The 21,569-nt window shown below is 36.3% G+C and overlaps 3 protein-coding genes across 12 annotated transcripts; all 3 read left to right on the top strand.

Moving 5' to 3' along the window:
• The first annotated feature begins 194 nt into the window (after positions 1 to 194).
• LOC141385529 (serine/threonine-protein kinase pim-3-like) lies at positions 195 to 7,170 on the top strand. 3 transcript variants are annotated; one of them, XM_087236960.1, is made up of 9 exons: positions 195 to 329; positions 1,859 to 1,903; positions 2,143 to 2,400; positions 2,518 to 2,600; positions 2,714 to 2,764; positions 2,837 to 3,209; positions 3,334 to 3,513; positions 3,586 to 3,681; positions 3,779 to 3,965. In XM_087236960.1, exons 2-8 carry the CDS (start codon positions 1,888 to 1,890, stop codon positions 3,675 to 3,677), a joined length of 1,053 nt encoding a protein of 350 aa, XP_087093086.1. In that variant the 5' UTR covers positions 195 to 329; positions 1,859 to 1,887; the 3' UTR covers positions 3,678 to 3,681; positions 3,779 to 3,965. The 3 variants fall into 3 exon arrangements, with proteins under 3 accessions (XP_087093086.1, XP_087093085.1, XP_087093087.1); XM_087236959.1 differs by lacking the exon at positions 195 to 329 and having other exon boundaries at positions 1,523 to 1,903; XM_087236961.1 differs by lacking the exons at positions 195 to 329; positions 3,586 to 3,681; positions 3,779 to 3,965 and adding an exon at positions 5,332 to 7,170 and having other exon boundaries at positions 1,523 to 1,903.
• LOC147846752 (serine/threonine-protein kinase pim-3-like) lies at positions 6,382 to 14,416 on the top strand. Of its 5 annotated transcripts, none has more exons than XM_087236918.1 (9): positions 6,382 to 6,522; positions 7,410 to 7,502; positions 9,032 to 9,076; positions 9,316 to 9,573; positions 9,691 to 9,773; positions 9,887 to 9,937; positions 10,010 to 10,382; positions 10,507 to 10,686; positions 12,505 to 14,416. In XM_087236918.1, exons 3-9 carry the CDS (start codon positions 9,061 to 9,063, stop codon positions 12,585 to 12,587), a joined length of 1,044 nt encoding a protein of 347 aa, XP_087093044.1. In that variant the 5' UTR covers positions 6,382 to 6,522; positions 7,410 to 7,502; positions 9,032 to 9,060; the 3' UTR covers positions 12,588 to 14,416. The 5 variants fall into 5 exon arrangements, with proteins under 5 accessions (XP_087093044.1, XP_087093041.1, XP_087093043.1 ...); XM_087236915.1 differs by lacking the exons at positions 6,382 to 6,522; positions 12,505 to 14,416 and adding exons at positions 10,759 to 10,854; positions 10,952 to 11,138 and having other exon boundaries at positions 7,368 to 7,502; XM_087236917.1 differs by lacking the exon at positions 6,382 to 6,522 and having other exon boundaries at positions 7,368 to 7,502.
• Positions 14,417 to 14,455: 39 nt separating this feature from the next.
• Positions 14,456 to 21,522, top strand: LOC147846750 (serine/threonine-protein kinase pim-3-like). 4 transcript variants are annotated; one of them, XM_087236947.1, is made up of 9 exons: positions 14,542 to 14,676; positions 16,206 to 16,250; positions 16,493 to 16,750; positions 16,868 to 16,950; positions 17,064 to 17,114; positions 17,187 to 17,559; positions 17,684 to 17,863; positions 17,936 to 18,031; positions 18,129 to 18,315. In XM_087236947.1, exons 2-8 carry the CDS (start codon positions 16,235 to 16,237, stop codon positions 18,025 to 18,027), a joined length of 1,053 nt encoding a protein of 350 aa, XP_087093073.1. In that variant the 5' UTR covers positions 14,542 to 14,676; positions 16,206 to 16,234; the 3' UTR covers positions 18,028 to 18,031; positions 18,129 to 18,315. The 4 variants fall into 4 exon arrangements, with proteins under 4 accessions (XP_087093075.1, XP_087093073.1, XP_087093074.1 ...); XM_087236949.1 differs by lacking the exons at positions 17,936 to 18,031; positions 18,129 to 18,315 and adding an exon at positions 19,682 to 21,522 and having other exon boundaries at positions 14,456 to 14,676; XM_087236946.1 differs by lacking the exon at positions 14,542 to 14,676 and having other exon boundaries at positions 15,884 to 16,250.
• The last annotated feature ends 47 nt before the right edge of the window (positions 21,523 to 21,569 follow it).

The raw sequence follows: 21,569 nt of genomic DNA, 5'->3' as shown, positions 1-21,569 counted from the left end.
TCAGTTTCTCATCAATTCCAAGTCATGAAAATAATAAAAGCAACATTTACAGCTGCAGCGTGCACTAAATATTTTCTTACTTTTCTTATTTCTGTTTTTGTCTAACCACAGTTTATCTCATGCATTGATGTGTGTATTGAGCATGCAAGATCACCAGCTTGACCACAAACAGTTTTAGGACATTCAGTCTGTTGCATGCCTGAATAAAAACACTTGTGGTTTGTGTTCTCGCCTAGCTTTTCACAGCAACTGCAACATCACTGCACCAGGAGCGTCAGTAAAGACCAAGAAGAAGAAGAAGAAACACAGCACTGAGCCTGAAAGCTGATGTACTGTAGGCTGCAAGCAGAATCCTTTATGACCCAGAGATAATTTAATATAAAAAATGTATATCAATATAATAAATGAATCATATTATTAATCATATTATTCATTTTATAAATAATTTTTAACTACATTTAAAAAATAGAAACCTGTTTACCTTTAATATGTTTACTTTAATTAACTTTGATATATTTTTACTACTGTAAACTGGTGTATAAAATCAGGCCGCTTCAATGCAGACTTTGCACCCTTAACAGAAGTTCAGAAGCTCAAATCACATCAAATCATCAAACGTAATGACAAACGAGAGATGTTTTTCTGAATAAAATACAATCTTTTTTTGTTTTAATATAAATGAACAAGGCTAGATAGGTTAGGAAAATTCTAGCAAACGTATAAGCTAATTGTCATTACAGACCTTGTGATAGTAATTTAGCTTATTGAAAGCTGTATATTAGTGATGAAAACAGCTATTTAGATTCATACAAACAGAAATAATGTATTTATAAACTTGCACCTTTCTGCTGTGGACGCCATCTTGTGGTCAGACGCGGGAACTCATTCGGCAGGTGAACTTTTGTGCTTTCTAGCCGTTGAGTGAACACAAAGTCCCTTAAAAAGCCTTCACATACATCCAAAAATAACGAAAACATTATTAAAACTTAATAATATTAAATCTGAAAACAAGAGCCAATGAAAAGTACATAAATATGACTGAACCATGTAGCCTACCAGATGATGATACAAACGGCCATGTGATCTGAAATCGTGCGTAGACCATAGACTGTAAAATATAGGCATAGACATAGAAATTGTGAACGATTTAATTTACTTTCTATTATTTACAATAATAAACTTTTTTTTAACTTATATTCCTAATATCTACGTGAGCAGTTAGCACTGTACGTGTAATTAAACAGCATGCACTTACATTGCTTGGGCCACTAATAGAAAATATATGAGTTAATTTTATTATTTTAATTTAATTAATTCCTAAATAGCTGTACATTTTACAAAGTCAAACCTTGTCAAACCAATCTTGCTCATTTAGCATTATTATTACAGTTTCGTGAATTATAAATTAATTGATTTAAACTTCATTATTATTATTATTATAATTATTATTATTTTAACTATGTTTATTATTATTATTAATTATTTATTATTTATATGTTGAGATGAGATGAATCGTTTACTCACATGATTCAGATTGGCGATTCAAATTGTGGTTGCTATAGCAACGCGTGTTATGATTTGACTCCATATATAAACACCGAGACTCGCCGCTATCTGTTGATTGAGGAGAGGCGAATTTCTGAGACATTTGCTGAGGATTACTGTGCTGATACTGCGATTCTTCAAGGAGACCAGAGAATTTCTGACAGAAGACTTTTATTTTACAAGGAGATCGACGCTCAGAGCTGAAATTATTCCTTTTGACACGTTTTGTTGCTCTTTTGTTGTGTTTATTTTGATTTTGATCTTGTTTTTATTGACATTTTTATTGATATTTGATCTTTGTTCTTGTTTTCAGGTTTGCTGGAGTTTGGAGGAGTTTGTCAGATGGGTGAAAACCGCAGTGAGTGTTTTAGTTTTTATTTGTTTATGATCAATCATGATATGATGTTGTGTAATGTTTGGGGAAATGTGATGTAAATAAACTGGTACAAATGAACCCATTTCAACACAACTGTTCCCCGATATAAGTGATCAGATGTCTTTTATTCTCTGTAGATGCAGCTACTAAAGTTAATTGTTGATTAATTCTTATAATCTTATGATAAACGTGATATGTTGTTGTTGTTGTCGTTGTCTCAGGCCGCTCCAGATCCAGGAGTTCTGCTTTCATCCAGGCAGCTGTTCAGGACGTCAGGACACATGATGGTGATGGTGAAACCCAGACCGTGAGCCAAGAGCTTGATGGATTTCTCGCACCTCTGCCTTCCCTGTTGGCCAAATCTGTGTCCACAGATCAGGGTAACAGGAAGAGGAAGCGGCAGAGCGGCAGCCAGCAAACACCAGAAGATGAACGTCCGTCCACCTCATCTAGAAGAGCTCTCAAACGCTCTCGCAAAGGTCAGAATGGCTTATTGAAGAAGTGATGATGATGTTTCAGTAATGCTCTTTTACAGTTTTCTCTACTGCTGCATGTTTTCTTTGAACACACATTTCTACTGCTCCTCTGTGTTGCAGACGCGTATGCAAAGGGCCCACTGCTGGGAGACGGTGGATTTGGCTCTGTGTTTGCTGGGATGCGCAGGTCTGATGGACTGCCAGTAAGTCGTTTTCTCCGCTCTTCATTCAATCAGCCTTTAGAAATCCTGATCTCAGTAAATGTGATGTGTGAGGATCAGGCAGGTGTGATTTATTATGCTTTATCTGTCTACAGGTCGCCATCAAGTATGTGTCTAAAGAGCGGACACAGAGGAGACTGAGAGTTGTGAGTTCAGTGTGAACCTGTTGTTGTGTTTGATGTTTCATTGGGTTCTGAATCCAATCGTTTGTCCTGCAGGAAGGTCAGGGTCGGCTGCCGCTGGAGGTGGCACTGATGACCCGCGTCAATTCAGCTCCTGCCTGCCCCAACGTCCTGCAGCTGCTAGACTGGTTTGACCGTCCCAGACGCTACATCCTGATCCTGGAGCGTCCGGATCCCTGCCAAGACCTCCAGAGCTACTGTGAGGAGAACGACTGTCTGGATGAGGGTCTGGCCAAGAAAGTGCTGGTGCAGCTGATCGCGGCTCTGAAACACTGCGAGAGCCGCGGAGTCCTGCACCGGGACGTCAAGCCAGAGAACCTGCTGATCTCCACAGAGTCCCAGGACATCAAGCTGCTGGACTTCGGCTGTGGAGATCTGCTCAAGCGCTCGGCCTACAAATACTTCGCAGGTGGGTTTGTGTTGCAGAAGGAAACACTCTGTGGATGTTTGTGAGCTTTTGATGATCCACCAAAGGGAATTTGTGTGTGCTGGAGTGTTTTGAACGGGTGTTTGTGTCTCCTTGTGTCTCTCAGGAACTATTCAATACGCTCCACCTGAGTGGTTCTGCAGACAGCGCTACCATGCGGGTCCAGCTACGGTGTGGTCAGTAGGAGTGACCCTCTTCAACATCCTGTGCAACCGTTTCCCCTTCGGAGGCTCACTGAGGGTCACGTCCAGGAGCAAACTGACCTTCCCCATAACTCTGTCAACAGGTAAGAGACTCACTGAGAGATCAGCAGAAGTGTGTTGCTCTGTGTTTCTGAACACGGTGTTGTGTGTATCAGAGTGCCGTCAGCTGATTGGCTGGTGTCTCAGTCCAGCGGCGGCTGATCGGCCCAGTTTGGACGATATTGAGCGCCATCCCTGGTTACAGTGAACAGGTGGCCAGTGACTTGACACTTATCTGAGTGACGCACTCATGGCTTTGATTGTGTTGTTAGGGTCAGTCTGGATTAATGATCTTAATGATTTGTGTAGGGTGAGCAGGAGTCACACAGGAAGTGCAGAGAACTGCTTCCTGATCACCTGCAGAATGAGGAGTGGGCATTAACTAATGGCCGACTCACCCAGGGCCGGGGCCCCTTTACCTGCACTAAGCCACCGCTTCAGATGAATTTAATGTTAATAGGGATTTTAATAATAAACGTATTATTTAGACAAATAATCCAGGTGTAGTGTCTTCCTAGAGTGACTGGAGAGAGCTCAAATAAAGGGAGAGTTCACACAGAAATCCAGATTTACTCACTGTTTACTCAAACTCAAGCGGTTTCAAATCTTTAAGAGTTTCTTGTTTTCTGTTTTGCACAAAATAAAATGTTTTGAAGAAGCTGAAAACCTGTAACCGTTGACTTTCATAGTAGCAAAAACAAACAAGTCAATGGGTACAGCTTTTCAGCTTTCTTCAAAATACCTTCTTTTGTATTGAACAGAATAAAGAAACTCAAACAGGTTTGGAGCAAGTGAAAGGGAGTTAATGATACAGAATTGTTATTTTGGGGTGAACTATCCATTTAAGTCCTCTTAATGGAGGTTTTCATAATGGTTTTAAAATGAAGATTGCAGCTCTACTGACTGAGGCTAAAGGTGTGATGAAATATTGTTTTGGTTGTTATTCCATTAAATGATCTTATAGATCTATGATATATAAGTTTTGGTGGAGTTGTTGTGGTAATTTGCCCACAGTAGCAGTAAAACCTCTGAAATGGTGTACACATCTGATGATCTAAGACCTAGTTTTTTGTTTTTTTAATATTAGGAATGTTCAGAGCTCTGTTAGATGTACATTTGCATTCTACATTTCTGTTGTTGTAGCAGGGAGATGTTTGTTTTGTGGCATGAAAAGAGTTTAAGAACTTCAGTTTTAGCTGGGAGTACTACTGCATATGCACTCATGTGATTGGCTTAAATTATATTAAACTGAGAGACCCAGAAACAACACTGAGTCCTTTCTGAGACTGCAAGTCAAATATTCTGAAAAAACATTTAACCTTTCTTAAATGTATTTACATTTTTAATCATTAAAAACTTACAATATTAGAATCAATGAAAATAGGATGCAGATGCCAGAACATTGTCATTAACACTCTTTTGAATCATATTTCTACTAAAGAACAATGACTTTAGTTTACTCTACTTTACATTCTGCTGGTTCTGACATCAGAATAAATACTGAAGTCTGAACTCTGAGCCTTTTTCATTCCTCTGCCTTTGTTGCTGTGTGGAAGGCATGTCTAATGAAGCATAACACACTTCTTCACCAGCCTGAAACAGAATATATTTAATTAAAATAATAAACAAATAAATAAACAAATAAATATATTACATTATATTGATGTAATTTATGTTGCTGCTAAACTATTGCGAATAATATATATTAAAATTATTCTCAAAATGTGCTCATACCTCAACATGTCTGTTCTCAGCCCCATAACCTACAGAAACTTAACAAAAGATAAGAATAATTTACATTTTATAATTTGAGATATACATTTTTTACGAATAGCTGATGACCTGTAGTTTTCTTCTGACAGAGGCAGTAGACGCAGATGGAGAAGAGGAGAACACACACCGAACACACACTGAACAGCAGATTCCAGCAGAAAACACACTCTGATGCAGGTGATGTGGAGGTGCTGTTAAACCGTTCAGCACAAGGAGACTCTTGCTCTAAAATGAACAACAGGCCATTATTAAAGTGAATATATATTTAGTTATTATATTCATTTTATTTTATCTTAACTGATTACACACAATAATGAAAAATATGAGTTTAACACGGATGAATTTGCTAAAAGTGGTTGGAAAATCAGAAGTTAAAGATTCTAATATTAAATACACTATAAATCATCGTTTTACAAAATATAATGAATTTGCTGTTAATTTAATTTAAAGTATTATTAGAAACTAAGATACACTTTAAAAACTAATTATAAACACTTATTTTACTAATATACTTTATTAAATATACATTATTTCGGTATTTGAAGTCGGACTATGGCTGCAGGATTGTGTTGCTTAATTATTTGCAGGACTTTGCATTAATTATCGATAAAATTCATTCAAATAATATTAAAATAATAAAACTTTAGGTAAACATGTAAACTTATCATTAAAGCACAGCTATATTATGAAGAGATAAACTATAATTGACACTAATTTTCGCTGTAAACCATAATCATCAAAATGAACTGAAATAAACACTTGAAATAAATTATTCTGAGTGTAATGAATGATTAAATAATTCCCCAGCACGGTTTAATTGAGAAAATATCTTTTGCAACACATTTTTAAACATAATATGTTAAATAAATAATCTCTAATAACTCATGACACAATATTTTAATAGTTATTTTACAAGACACTAGTATTCAGCTTAAAGTGCAGTTTAAAGGCTCACTGGGTTAATTAGGTTAACTAAAGTTAGTTTAATTTAGGCAAATCATAGGACAACAGTGTTTGGTTCTGTAGCCAAAAAAAAAAAAAAAAAAATCTTACAGGGCTAATAATAATGTGCTTAATTTTTTGTTTGTTTTTATCAAAAACTGTTTTCACTTCAGCCAAACTGAAAAATAAACTTCACTGATCTGATAAGATCTCTTAGATCATTGTCACAAAGCACAGATTTTCCATTAGGCTTTCTTTAGTCTTGTGTATTGATTAATGTGCGCGAGGGCAACTATTGGTTTAATGAGGGAGTTTTCTGAGAGATGAAGAGCTGTAAAGTGAGTGTTCAATTACAAAAAGAAATGATTATACAAACTCAGTGTTTCCTTTTATTAACATTGACAAAACCGTATTACTTTAAAAGAAATATGATTATCAAAGCATGTCTTAGAGCGAATAAGCCCAACAGGATTTTTATATAATCGCCTTTTACCTTAATTTATATATAAAATAAATGTTTAATTAGTAATCACTACTGATGGGTTAGATTTTCAATATTCAATATTGTTCAGTAATTATTCAGCAGTAATTAAACATCTCTGTAGCATTTCCTCCTGCAGATGTGGTTCAGTCAGTTCAGCACTGCAGGGAGCTGTCCATTGTGCTGAATTTACTCCACACTAAACTCTCTTCTCACATTAAATTCATTATAAGTGTCTGATCAGTGAACAGGATACTGTCATTTCTCAACAACTAAAGAAGGTCTAATGTAGAAATTAAAAGATAATAGGAAATACAAACAGATGGATTTGCTTTATGAAAGGAAATTTTGTTGAATGATTATTACAATTTGGTTTAAATGTTGAATGTTGCACTCGTATATGTTGCATTGCTCTGCTCTTCTTTAAATAAATCAAACCTCAGTTGTGTGCTGTTTACACTGTCTCTGATTCATGGCACGTGTTTTAATAAATCAGACTTTTGCATCTTCAGTTTCTCATCAATTCCAAGTCATGAAAATAATAAAAGCAACATTTACAGCTGCAGCGTGCACTAAATATTTTCTTACTTTTCTTATTTCTGTTTTTGTCTAACCACAGTTTATCTCATGCATTGATGTGTGTATTGAGCATGCAAGATCACCAGCTTGACCACAAACAGTTTTAGGACATTCAGTCTGTTGCATGCCTGAATAAAAACACTTGTGGTTTGTGTTCTCGCCTAGCTTTTCACAGCAACTGCAACATCACTGCACCAGGAGCGTCAGTAAAGACCAAGAAGAAGAAGAAGAAACACAGCACTGAGCCTGAAAGCTGATGTACTGTAGGCTGCAAGCAGAATCCTTTATGACCCAGAGATAATTTAATATGAAAAATGTATATCAATATAATAAATGAATCATATTATTAATCATATTATTCATTTTATAAATAATTTTTAACTACATTTAAAAAATAGAAACCTGTTTACCTTTAATATGTTTACTTTAATTAACTTTGATATATTTTTACTACTGTAAACTGGTGTATAAAATCAGGCCGCTTCAATGCAGACTTTGCACCCTTAACAGAAGTTCAGAAGCTCAAATCACATCAAATCATCAAACGTAATGACAAACGAGAGATGTTTTTCTGAATAAAATACAATCTTTTTTTGTTTTAATATAAATGAACAAGGCTAGATAGGTTAGGAAAATTCTAGCAAACGTATAAGCTAATTGTCATTACAGACCTTGTGATAGTAATTTAGCTTATTGAAAGCTGTATATTAGTGATGAAAACAGCTATTTAGATTCATACAAACAGAAATAATGTATTTATAAACTTGCACCTTTCTGCTGTGGACGCCATCTTGTGGTCAGACGCGGGAACTCATTCGGCAGGTGAACTTTTGTGCTTTCTAGCCGTTGAGTGAACACAAAGTCCCTTAAAAAGCCTTCACATACATCCAAAAATAACGAAAACATTATTAAAACTTAATAATATTAAATCTGAAAACAAGAGCCAATGAAAAGTACATAAATATGACTGAACCATGTAGCCTACCAGATGATGATACAAACGGCCATGTGATCTGAAATCGTGCGTAGACCATAGACTGTAAAATATAGGCATAGACATAGAAATTGTGAACGATTTAATTTACTTTCTATTATTTACAATAATAAACTTTTTTTTAACTTATATTCCTAATATCTACGTGAGCAGTTAGCACTGTACGTGTAATTAAACAGCATGCACTTACATTGCTTGGGCCACTAATAGAAAATATATGAGTTAATTTTATTATTTTAATTTAATTAATTCCTAAATAGCTGTACATTTTACAAAGTCAAACCTTGTCAAACCAATCTTGCTCATTTAGCATTATTATTACAGTTTCGTGAATTATAAATTAATTGATTTAAACTTCATTATTATTATTATTATAATTATTATTATTTTAACTATGTTTATTATTATTATTAATTATTTATTATTTATATGTTGAGATGAGATGAATCGTTTACTCACGTGATTCAGATTGGCGATTCAAATTGTGGTTGCTATAGCAACGCGTGCTATGATTTGACTCCATATATAAACACCGAGACTCGCCGCTATCTGTTGATTGAGGAGAGGCGAATTTCTGAGACATTTGCTGAGGATTACTGTGCTGATACTGCGATTCTTCAAGGAGACCAGAGAATTTCTGACAGAAGACTTTTATTTTACAAGGAGATCGACGCTCAGAGCTGAAATTATTCCTTTTGACACGTTTTGTTGCTCTTTTGTTGTGTTTATTTTGATTTTGATCTTGTTTTTATTGACATTTTTATTGATATTTGATCTTTGTTCTTGTTTTCAGGTTTGCTGGAGTTTGGAGGAGTTTGTCAGATGGGTGAAAACCGCAGTGAGTGTTTTAGTTTTTATTCGTTTATGATCAATCATGATATGATGTTGTGTAATGTTTGGGGAAATGTGATGTAAATAAACTGGTACAAATGAACCCATTTCAACACAACTGTTCCCCGATATAAGTGATCAGATGTCTTTTATTCTCTGTAGATGCAGCTACTAAAGTTAATTGTTGATTAATTCTTATAATCTTATGATAAACGTGATATGTTGTTGTTGTTGTCGTTGTCTCAGGCCGCTCCAGATCCAGGAGTTCTGCTTTCATCCAGGCAGCTGTTCAGGACGTCAGGACACATGATGGTGATGGTGAAACCCAGACCGTGAGCCAAGAGCTTGATGGATTTCTCGCACCTCTGCCTTCCCTGTTGGCCAAATCTGTGTCCACAGATCAGGGTAACAGGAAGAGGAAGCGGCAGAGCGGCAGCCAGCAAACACCAGAAGATGAACGTCCGTCCACCTCATCTAGAAGAGCTCTCAAACGCTCTCGCAGAGGTCAGAATGGCTTATTGAAGAAGTGATGATGATGTTTCAGTAATGCTCTTTTACAGTTTTCTCTACTGCTGCATGTTTTCTTTGAACACACATTTCTACTGCTCCTCTGTGTTGCAGACGCGTATGCAAAGGGCCCACTGCTGGGAGACGGTGGATTTGGCTCTGTGTTTGCTGGGATGCGCAGGTCTGATGGACTGCCAGTAAGTCGTTTTCTCCGCTCTTCATTCAATCAGCCTTTAGAAATCCTGATCTCAGTAAATGTGATGTGTGAGGATCAGGCAGGTGTGATTTATTATGCTTTATCTGTCTACAGGTCGCCATCAAGTATGTGTCTAAAGAGCGGACACAGAGGAGACTGAGAGTTGTGAGTTCAGTGTGAACCTGTTGTTGTGTTTGATGTTTCATTGGGTTCTGAATCCAATCGTTTGTCCTGCAGGAAGGTCAGGGTCGGCTGCCGCTGGAGGTGGCACTGATGACCCGCGTCAATTCAGCTCCTGCCTGCCCCAACGTCCTGCAGCTGCTAGACTGGTTTGACCGTCCCAGACGCTACATCCTGATCCTGGAGCGTCCGGATCCCTGCCAAGACCTCCAGAGCTACTGTGAGGAGAACGACTGTCTGGATGAGGGTCTGGCCAAGAAAGTGCTGGTGCAGCTGATCGCGGCTCTGAAACACTGCGAGAGCCGCGGAGTCCTGCACCGGGACGTCAAGCCAGAGAACCTGCTGATCTCCACAGAGTCCCAGGACATCAAGCTGCTGGACTTCGGCTGTGGAGATCTGCTCAAGCGCTCGGCCTACAAATACTTCGCAGGTGGGTTTGTGTTGCAGAAGGAAACACTCTGTGGATGTTTGTGAGCTTTTGATGATCCACCAAAGGGAATTTGTGTGTGCTGGAGTGTTTTGAACGGGTGTTTGTGTCTCCTTGTGTCTCTCAGGAACTATTCAATACGCTCCACCTGAGTGGTTCTGCAGACAGCGCTACCATGCGGGTCCAGCTACGGTGTGGTCAGTAGGAGTGACCCTCTTCAACATCCTGTGCAACCGTTTCCCCTTCGGAGGCTCACTGAGGGTCACGTCCAGGAGCAAACTGACCTTCCCCATAACTCTGTCAACAGGTAAGAGACTCACTGAGAGATCAGCAGAAGTGTGTTGCTCTGTGTTTCTGAACACGGTGTTGTGTGTATCAGAGTGCCGTCAGCTGATTGGCTGGTGTCTCAGTCCAGCGGCGGCTGATCGGCCCAGTTTGGACGATATTGAGCGCCATCCCTGGTTACAGTGAACAGGTGGCCAGTGACTTGACACTTATCTGAGTGACGCACTCATGGCTTTGATTGTGTTGTTAGGGTCAGTCTGGATTAATGATCTTAATGATTTGTGTAGGGTGAGCAGGAGTCACACAGGAAGTGCAGAGAACTGCTTCCTGATCACCTGCAGAATGAGGAGTGGGCATTAACTAATGGCCGACTCACCCAGGGCCGGGGCCCCTTTACCTGCACTAAGCCACCGCTTCAGATGAATTTAATGTTAATAGGGATTTTAATAATAAACGTATTATTTAGACAAATAATCCAGGTGTAGTGTCTTCCTAGAGTGACTGGAGAGAGCTCAAATAAAGGGAGAGTTCACACAGAAATCCAGATTTACTCACTGTTTACTCAAACTCAAGCGGTTTCAAATCTTTAAGAGTTTCTTGTTTTCTGTTTTGCACAAAATAAAATGTTTTGAAGAAGCTGAAAACCTGTAACCGTTGACTTTCATAGTAGCAAAAACAAACAAGTCAATGGGTACAGCTTTTCAGCTTTCTTCAAAATACCTTCTTTTGTATTGAACAGAATAAAGAAACTCAAACAGGTTTGGAGCAAGTGAAAGGGAGTTAATGATACAGAATTGTTATTTTGGGGTGAACTATCCATTTAAGTCCTCTTAATGGAGGTTTTCATAATGGTTTTAAAATGAAGATTGCAGCTCTACTGACTGAGGCTAAAGGTGTGATGAAATATTGTTTTGGTTGTTATTCCATTAAATGATCTTATAGATCTATGATATATAAGTTTTGGTGGAGTTGTTGTGGTAATTTGCCCACAGTAGCAGTAAAACCTCTGAAATGGTGTACACATCTGATGATCTAAGACCTAGTTTTTTGTTTTTTTAATATTAGGAATGTTCAGAGCTCTGTTAGATGTACATTTGCATTCTACATTTCTGTTGTTGTAGCAGGGAGATGTTTGTTTTGTGGCATGAAAAGAGTTTAAGAACTTCAGTTTTAGCTGGGAGTACTACTGCATATGCACTCATGTGATTGGCTTAAATTATATTAAACTGAGAGACCCAGAAACAACACTGAGTCCTTTCTGAGACTGCAAGTCAAATATTCTGAAAAAACATTTAACCTTTCTTAAATGTATTTACATTTTTAATCATTAAAAACTTACAATATTAGAATCAATGAAAATAGGATGCAGATGCCAGAACATTGTCATTAACACTCTTTTGAATCATATTTCTACTAAAGAACAATGACTTTAGTTTACTCTACTTTACATTCTGCTGGTTCTGACATCAGAATAAATACTGAAGTCTGAACTCTGAGCCTTTTTCATTCCTCTGCCTTTGTTGCTGTGTGGAAGGCATGTCTAATGAAGCATAACACACTTCTTCACCAGCCTGAAACAGAATATATTTAATTAAAATAATAAACAAATAAATAAACAAATAAATATATTACATTATATTGATGTAATTTATGTTGCTGCTAAACTATTGCGAATAATATATATTAAAATTATTCTCAAAATGTGCTCATACCTCAACATGTCTGTTCTCAGCCCCATAACCTACAGAAACTTAACAAAAGATAAGAATAATTTACATTTTATAATTTGAGATATACATTTTTTACGAATAGCTGATGACCTGTAGTTTTCTTCTGACAGAGGCAGTAGACGCAGATGGAGAAGAGGAGAACACACACCGAACACACACTGAACAGCAGATTCCAGCAGAAAACACACTCTGATGCAGGTGATGTGGAGGTGCTGTTAAACCGTTCAGCACAAGGAGACTCTTGCTCTAAAATGAACAACAGGCCATTATTAAAGTGAATATATATTTAGTTATTATATTCATTTTATTTTATCTTAACTGATTACACACAATAATGAAAAATATGAGTTTAACACGGATGAATTTGCTAAAAGTGGTTGGAAAATCAGAAGTTAAAGATTCTAATATTAAATACACTATAAATCATCGTTTTACAAAATATAATGAATTTGCTGTTAATTTAATTTAAAGTATTATTAGAAACTAAGATACACTTTAAAAACTAATTATAAACACTTATTTTACTAATATACTTTATTAAATATACATTATTTCGGTATTTGAAGTCGGACTATGGCTGCAGGATTGTGTTGCTTAATTATTTGCAGGACTTTGCATTAATTATCGATAAAATTCATTCAAATAATATTAAAATAATAAAACTTTAGGTAAACATGTAAACTTATCATTAAAGCACAGCTATATTATGAAGAGATAAACTATAATTGACACTAATATTCGCTGTAAACCATAATCATCAAAATGAACTGAAATAAACACTTGAAATAAATTATTCTGAGTGTAATGAATGATTAAATAATTCCCCAGCACGGTTTAATTGAGAAAATATCTTTTGCAACACATTTTTAAACATAATATGTTAAATAAATAATCTCTAATAACTCATGACACAATATTTTAATAGTTATTTTACAAGACACTAGTATTCAGCTTAAAGTGCAGTTTAAAGGCTCACTGGGTTAATTAGGTTAACTAAAGTTAGTTTAATTTAGGCAAATCATAGGACAACAGTGTTTGGTTCTGTAGCCAAAAAAAAAAAAAAAAAAAATCTTACAGGGCTAATAATAATGTGCTTAATTTTTTGTTTGTTTTTATCAAAAACTGTTTTCACTTCAGCCAAACTGAAAAATAAACTTCACTGATCTGATAAGATCTCTTAGATCATTGTCACAAAGCACAGATTTTCCATTAGGCTTTCTTTAGTCTTGTGTATTGATTAATGTGCGCGAGGGCAACTATTGGTTTAATGAGGGAGTTTTCTGAGAGATGAAGAGCTGTAAAGTGAGTGTTCAATTACAAAAAGAAATGATTATACAAACTCAGTGTTTCCTTTTATTAACATTGACAAAACCGTATTACTTTAAAAGAAATATGATTATCAAAGCATGTCTTAGAGCGAATAAGCCCAACAGGATTTTTATATAATCGCCTTTTACCTTAATTTATATATAAAATAAATGTTTAATTAGTAATCACTACTGATGGGTTAGATTTTCAATATTCAATATTGTTCAGTAATTATTCAGCAGTAATTAAACATCTCTGTAGCATTTCCTCCTGCAGATGTGGTTCAGTCAGTTCAGCACTGCAGGGAGCTGTCCATTGTGCTGAATTTACTCCACACTAAACTCTCTTCTCACATTAAATTCATTATAAGTGTCTGATCAGTGAACAGGATACTGTCATTTCTCAACAACTAAAGAAGGTCTAATGTAGAAATTAAAAGATAATAGGAAATACAAACAGATGGATTTGCTTTATGAAAGGAAATTTTGTTGAATGATTATTACAATTTGGTTTAAATGTTGAATGTTGCACTCGTATATGTTGCATTGCTCTGCTCTTCTTTAAATAAATCAAACCTCAGTTGTGTGCTGTTTACACTGTCTCTGATTCATGGCACGTGTTTTAATAAATCAGACTTTTGCATCTTCAGTTTCTCATCAATTCCAAGTCATGAAAATAATAAAAGCAACATTTACAGCTGCAGCGTGCACTAAATATTTTCTTACTTTTCTTATTTCTGTTTTTGTCTAACCACAGTTTATCTCATGCATTGATGTGTGTATTGAGCATGCAAGATCACCAGCTTGACCACAAACAGTTTTAGGACATTCAGTCTGTTGCATGCCTGAATAAAAACACTTGTGGTTTGTGTTCTCGCCTAGCTTTTCACAGCAACTGCAACATCACTGCACCAGGAGCGTCAGTAAAGACCAAGAAGAAGAAGAAGAAACACAGCACTGAGCCTGAAAGCTGATGTACTGTAGGCTGCAAGCAGAATCCTTTATGACCCAGAGATAATTTAATATGAAAAATGTATATCAATATAATAAATGAATCATATTATTAATCATATTATTCATTTTATAAATAATTTTTAACTACATTCAAAAAATAGAAACCTGTTTACCTTTAATATGTTTACTTTAATTAACTTTGATATATTTTTACTACTGTAAACTGGTGTATAAAATCAGGCCGCTTCAATGCAGACTTTGCACCCTTAACAGAAGTTCAGAAGCTCAAATCACATCAAATCATCAAACGTAATGACAAACGAGAGATGTTTTTCTGAATAAAATACAATCTTTTTTTGTTTTAATATAAATGAACAAGGCTAGATAGGTTAGGAAAATTCTAGCAAACGTATAAGCTAATTGTCATTACAGACCTTGTGATAGTAATTTAGCTTATTGAAAGCTGTATATTAGTGATGAAAACAGCTATTTAGATTCATACAAACAGAAATAATGTATTTATAAACTTGCACCTTTCTGCTGTGGACGCCATCTTGTGGTCAGACGCGGGAACTCATTCGGCAGGTGAACTTTTGTGCTTTCTAGCCGTTGAGTGAACACAAAGTCCCTTAAAAAGCCTTCACATACATCCAAAAATAACGAAAACATTAATAAAACTTAATAATATTAAATCTGAAAACAAGAGCCAATGAAAAGTACATAAATATGACTGAACCATGTAGCCTACCAGATGATGATACAAACGGCCATGTGATCTGAAATCGTGCGTAGACCATAGACTGTAAAATATAGGCATAGACATAGAAATTGTGAACGATTTAATTTACTTTCTATTATTTACAATAATAAACTTTTTTTTAACTTATATTCCTAATATCTACGTGAGCAGTTAGCACTGTACGTGTAATTAAACAGCATGCACTTACATTGCTTGGGCCACTAATAGAAAATATATGAGTTAATTTTATTATTTTAATTTAATTAATTCCTAAATAGCTGTACATTTTACAAAGTCAAACCTTGTCAAACCAATCTTGCTCATTTAGCATTATTATTACAGTTTCGTGAATTATAAATTAATTGATTTAAACTTCATTATTATTATTATTATAATTATTATTATTTTAACTATGTTTATTATTATTATTAATTATTTATTATTTATATGTTGAGATGAGATGAATCGTTTACTCACGTGATTCAGATTGGCGATTCAAATTGTGGTTGCTATAGCAACGCGTGTTATGATTTGACTCCATATATAAACACCGAGACTCGCCGCTATCTGTTGATTGAGGAGAGGCGAATTTCTGAGACATTTGCTGAGGATTACTGTGCTGATACTGCGATTCTTCAAGGAGACCAGAGAATTTCTGGCAGAAGACTTTTATTTTACAAGGAGATCGACGCTCAGAGCTGAAATTATTCCTTTTGACACGTTTTGTTGCTCTTTTGTTGTGTTTATTTTGATTTTGATCTTGTTTTTATTGACATTTTTATTGATATTTGATCTTTGTTCTTGTTTTCAGGTTTGCTGGAGTTTGGAGGAGTTTGTCAGATGGGTGAAAACCGCAGTGAGTGTTTTAGTTTTTATTCGTTTATGATCAATCATGATATGATGTTGTGTAATGTTTGGGGAAATGTGATGTAAATAAACTGGTACAAATGAACCCATTTCAACACAACTGTTCCCCGATATAAGTGATCAGATGTCTTTTATTCTCTGTAGATGCAGCTACTAAAGTTAATTGTTGATTAATTCTTATAATCTTATGATAAACGTGATATGTTGTTGTTGTTGTTGTCGTTGTCTCAGGCCGCTCCAGATCCAGGAGTTCTGCTTTCATCCAGGCAGCTGTTCAGGACGTCAGGACACATGATGGTGATGGTGAAACCCAGACCGTGAGCCAAGAGCTTGATGGATTTCTCGCACCTCTGCCTTCCCTGTTGGCCAAATCTGTGTCCACAGATCAGGGTAACAGGAAGAGGAAGCGGCAGAGCGGCAGCCAGCAAACACCAGAAGATGAACGTCCGTCCACCTCATCTAGAAGTGCTCTCAAACGCTCTCGCAGAGGTCAGAATGGCTTATTGAAGAAGTGATGATGATGTTTCAGTAATGCTCTTTTACAGTTTTCTCTACTGCTGCATGTTTTCTTTGAACACACATTTCTACTGCTCCTCTGTGTTGCAGACGCGTATGCAAAGGGCCCACTGCTGGGAGACGGTGGATTTGGCTCTGTGTTTGCTGGGATGCGCAGGTCTGATGGACTGCCAGTAAGTCGTTTTCTCCGCTCTTCATTCAATCAGCCTTTAGAAATCCTGATCTCAGTAAATGTGATGTGTGAGGATCAGGCAGGTGTGATTTATTATGCTTTATCTGTCTACAGGTCGCCATCAAGTATGTGTCTAAAGAGCGGACACAGAGGAGACTGAGAGTTGTGAGTTCAGTGTGAACCTGTTGTTGTGTTTGATGTTTCATTGGGTTCTGAATCCAATCGTTTGTCCTGCAGGAAGGTCAGGGTCGGCTGCCGCTGGAGGTGGCACTGATGACCCGCGTCAATTCAGCTCCTGCCTGCCCCAACGTCCTGCAGCTGCTAGACTGGTTTGACCGTCCCAGACGCTACATCCTGATCCTGGAGCGTCCGGATCCCTGCCAAGACCTCCAGAGCTACTGTGAGGAGAACGACTGTCTGGATGAGGGTCTGGCCAAGAAAGTGCTGGTGCAGCTGATCGCGGCTCTGAAACACTGCGAGAGCCGCGGAGTCCTGCACCGGGACGTCAAGCCAGAGAACCTGCTGATCTCCACAGAGTCCCAGGACATCAAGCTGCTGGACTTCGGCTGTGGAGATCTGCTCAAGCGCTCGGCCTACAAATACTTCGCAGGTGGGTTTGTGTTGCAGAAGGAAACACTCTGTGGATGTTTGTGAGCTTTTGATGATCCACCAAAGGGAATTTGTGTGTGCTGGAGTGTTTTGAACGGGTGTTTGTGTCTCCTTGTGTCTCTCAGGAACTATTCAATACGCTCCACCTGAGTGGTTCTGCAGACAGCGCTACCATGCGGGTCCAGCTACGGTGTGGTCAGTAGGAGTGACCCTCTTCAACATCCTGTGCAACCGTTTCCCCTTCGGAGGCTCACTGAGGGTCACGTCCAGGAGCAAACTGACCTTCCCCATAACTCTGTCAACAGGTAAGAGACTCACTGAGAGATCAGCAGAAGTGTGTTGCTCTGTGTTTCTGAACACGGTGTTGTGTGTATCAGAGTGCCGTCAGCTGATTGGCTGGTGTCTCAGTCCAGCGGCGGCTGATCGGCCCAGTTTGGACGATATTGAGCGCCATCCCTGGTTACAGTGAACAGGTGGCCAGTGACTTGACACTTATCTGAGTGACGCACTCATGGCTTTGATTGTGTTGTTAGGGTCAGTCTGGATTAATGATCTTAATGATTTGTGTAGGGTGAGCAGGAGTCACACAGGAAGTGCAGAGAACTGCTTCCTGATCACCTGCAGAATGAGGAGTGGGCATTAACTAATGGCCGACTCACCCAGGGCCGGGGCCCCTTTACCTGCACTAAGCCACCGCTTCAGATGAATTTAATGTTAATAGGGATTTTAATAATAAACGTATTATTTAGACAAATAATCCAGGTGTAGTGTCTTCCTAGAGTGACTGGAGAGAGCTCAAATAAAGGGAGAGTTCACACAGAAATCCAGATTTACTCACTGTTTACTCAAACTCAAGCGGTTTCAAATCTTTAAGAGTTTCTTGTTTTCTGTTTTGCACAAAATAAAATGTTTTGAAGAAGCTGAAAACCTGTAACCGTTGACTTTCATAGTAGCAAAAACAAACAAGTCAATGGGTACAGCTTTTCAGCTTTCTTCAAAATACCTTCTTTTGTATTGAACAGAATAAAGAAACTCAAACAGGTTTGGAGCAAGTGAAAGGGAGTTAATGATACAGAATTGTTATTTTGGGGTGAACTATCCATTTAAGTCCTCTTAATGGAGGTTTTCATAATGGTTTTAAAATGAAGATTGCAGCTCTACTGACTGAGGCTAAAGGTGTGATGAAATATTGTTTTGGTTGTTATTCCATTAAATGATCTTATAGATCTATGATATATAAGTTTTGGTGGAGTTGTTGTGGTAATTTGCCCACAGTAGCAGTAAAACCTCTGAAATGGTGTACACATCTGATGATCTAAGACCTAGTTTTTTGTTTTTTTAATATTAGGAATGTTCAGAGCTCTGTTAGATGTACATTTGCATTCTACATTTCTGTTGTTGTAGCAGGGAGATGTTTGTTTTGTGGCATGAAAAGAGTTTAAGAACTTCAGTTTTAGCTGGGAGTACTACTGCATATGCACTCATGTGATTGGCTTAAATTATATTAAACTGAGAGACCCAGAAACAACACTGAGTCCTTTCTGAGACTGCAAGTCAAATATTCTGAAAAAACATTTAACCTTTCTTAAATGTATTTACATTTTTAATCATTAAAAACTTACAATATTAGAATCAATGAAAATAGGATGCAGATGCCAGAACATTGTCATTAACACTCTTTTGAATCATATTTCTACTAAAGAACAATGACTTTAGTTTACTCTACTTTACATTCTGCTGGTTCTGACATCAGAATAAATACTGAAGTCTGAACTCTGAGCCTTTTTCATTCCTCTGCCTTTGTTGCTGTGTGGAAGGCATGTCTAATGAAGCATAACACACTTCTTCACCAGCCTGAAACAGAATATATTTAATCAAAATAATAAACAAATAAATAAACAAATAAATATATTACATTATATTGATGTAATTTATGTTGCTGCTAAACTATTGCGAATAATATATATTAAAATTATTCTCAAAATGTGCTCATACCTCAACATGTCTGTTCTCAGCCCCATAACCTACAGAAACTTAACAAAAGATAAGAATAATTTACATTTTATAATTTGAGATATACATTTTTTACGAATAGCTGATGACCTGTAGTTTTCTTCTGACAGAGGCAGTAGACGCAGATGGAGAAGAGGAGAACACACACCGAACACACACTGAACAGCAGATTCCAGCAGAAAACACACTCTGATGCAGGTGATGTGGAGGTGCTGTTAAACCGTTCAGCACAAGGAGACTCTTGCTCTAAAATGAACAACAGGCCATTATTAAAGTGAATATATATTTAGTTATTATATTCATTTTATTTTATCTTAACTGATTACACACAATAATGAAAAATATGAGTTTAACACGGATGAATTTGCTAAAAGTGGTTGGAAAATCAGAAGTTAAAGATTCTAATATTAAATACACTATAAATCATCGTTTTACAAAATATAATGAATTTGCTGTTAATTTAATTTAAAGTATTATTAGAAACTAAGATACACTTTAAAAACTAATTATAAACACTTATTTTACTAATATACTTTATTAAATATACATTATTTCGGTATTTGAAGTCGGACTATGGCTGCAGGATTGTGTTGCTTAATTATTTGCAGGACTTTGCATTAATTATCGATAAAATTCATTCAAATAATATTAAAATAATAAAACTTTAGGTAAACATGTAAACTTATCATTAAAGCACAGCTATATTATGAAGAGATAAACTATAATTGACACTAATATTCGCTGTAAACCATAATCATCAAAATGAACTGAAATAAACACTTGAAATAAATTATTCTGAGTGTAATGAATGATTAAATAATTCCCCAGCACGGTTTAATTGAGAAAATATCTTTTGCAACACATTTTTAAACATAATATGTTAAATAAATAATCTCTAATAACTCATGACACAATATTTTAATAGTTATTTTACAAGACACTAGTATTCAGCTTAAAGTGCAGTTTAAAGGCTCACTGGGTTAATTAGGTTAACTAAAGTTAGTTTAATTTAGGCAAATCATAGGACAACAGTGTTTGGTTCTGTAGCCAAAAAAAAAAAAAAAAAAAAATCTTACAGGGCTAATAATAATGTGCTTAATTTTTTGTTTGTTTTTATCAAAAACTGTTTTCACTTCAGCCAAACTGAAAAATAAACTTCACTGATCTGATAAGATCTCTTAGATCATTGTCACAAAGCACAGATTTTCCATTAGGCTTTCTTTAGTCTTGTGTATTGATTAATGTGCGCGAGGGCAACTATTGGTTTAATGAGGGAGTTTTCTGAGAGATGAAGAGCTGTAAAGTGAGTGTTCAATTACAAAAAGAAATGATTATACAAACTCAGTGTTTCCTTTTATTAACATTGACAAAACCGTATTACTTTAAAAGAAATATGATTATCAAAGCATGTCTTAGAGCGAATAAGCCCAACAGGATTTTTATATAATCGCCTTTTACCTTAATTTATATATAAAATAAATGTTTAATTAGTAATCACTACTGATGGGTTAGATTTTCAATATTCAATATTGTTCAGTAATTATTCAGCAGTAATTAAACATCTCTGTAGCATTTCCTCCTGCAGATGTGGTTCAGTCAGTTCAGCACTGCAGGGAGCTGTCCATTGTGCTGAATTTACTCCACACTAAACTCTCTTCTCACATTAAATTCATTATAAGTGTCTGATCAGTGAACAGGATACTGTCATTTCTCAACAACTAAAGAAGGTCTAATGTAGAAATTAAAAGATAATAGGAAATACAAACAGATGGATTTGCTTTATGAAAGGAAATTTTGTTGAATGATTATTACAATTTGGTTTAAATGTTGAATGTTGCACTCGTATATGTTGCATTGCTCTGCTCTTCTTTAAATAAATCAAACCTCAGTTGTGTGCTGTTTACACTGTCTCTGATTCATGGCACGTGTTTTAATAAATCAGACTTTTGCATCTTCAGTTTCTCATCAATTCCAAGTCATGAAAATAATAAAAGCAAC

This window comes from Danio rerio, chromosome 1 (genome assembly GCF_052040795.2).
Source record: "Danio rerio strain M-AB ecotype USA chromosome 1, GRCz13ab, whole genome shotgun sequence".
Classification (NCBI taxonomy): domain Eukaryota; kingdom Metazoa; phylum Chordata; class Actinopteri; order Cypriniformes; family Danionidae; genus Danio; species Danio rerio.
Note: the sequence above shows the minus strand (reverse complement) of the source record. Positions and strands in the feature narration are given on the sequence as shown.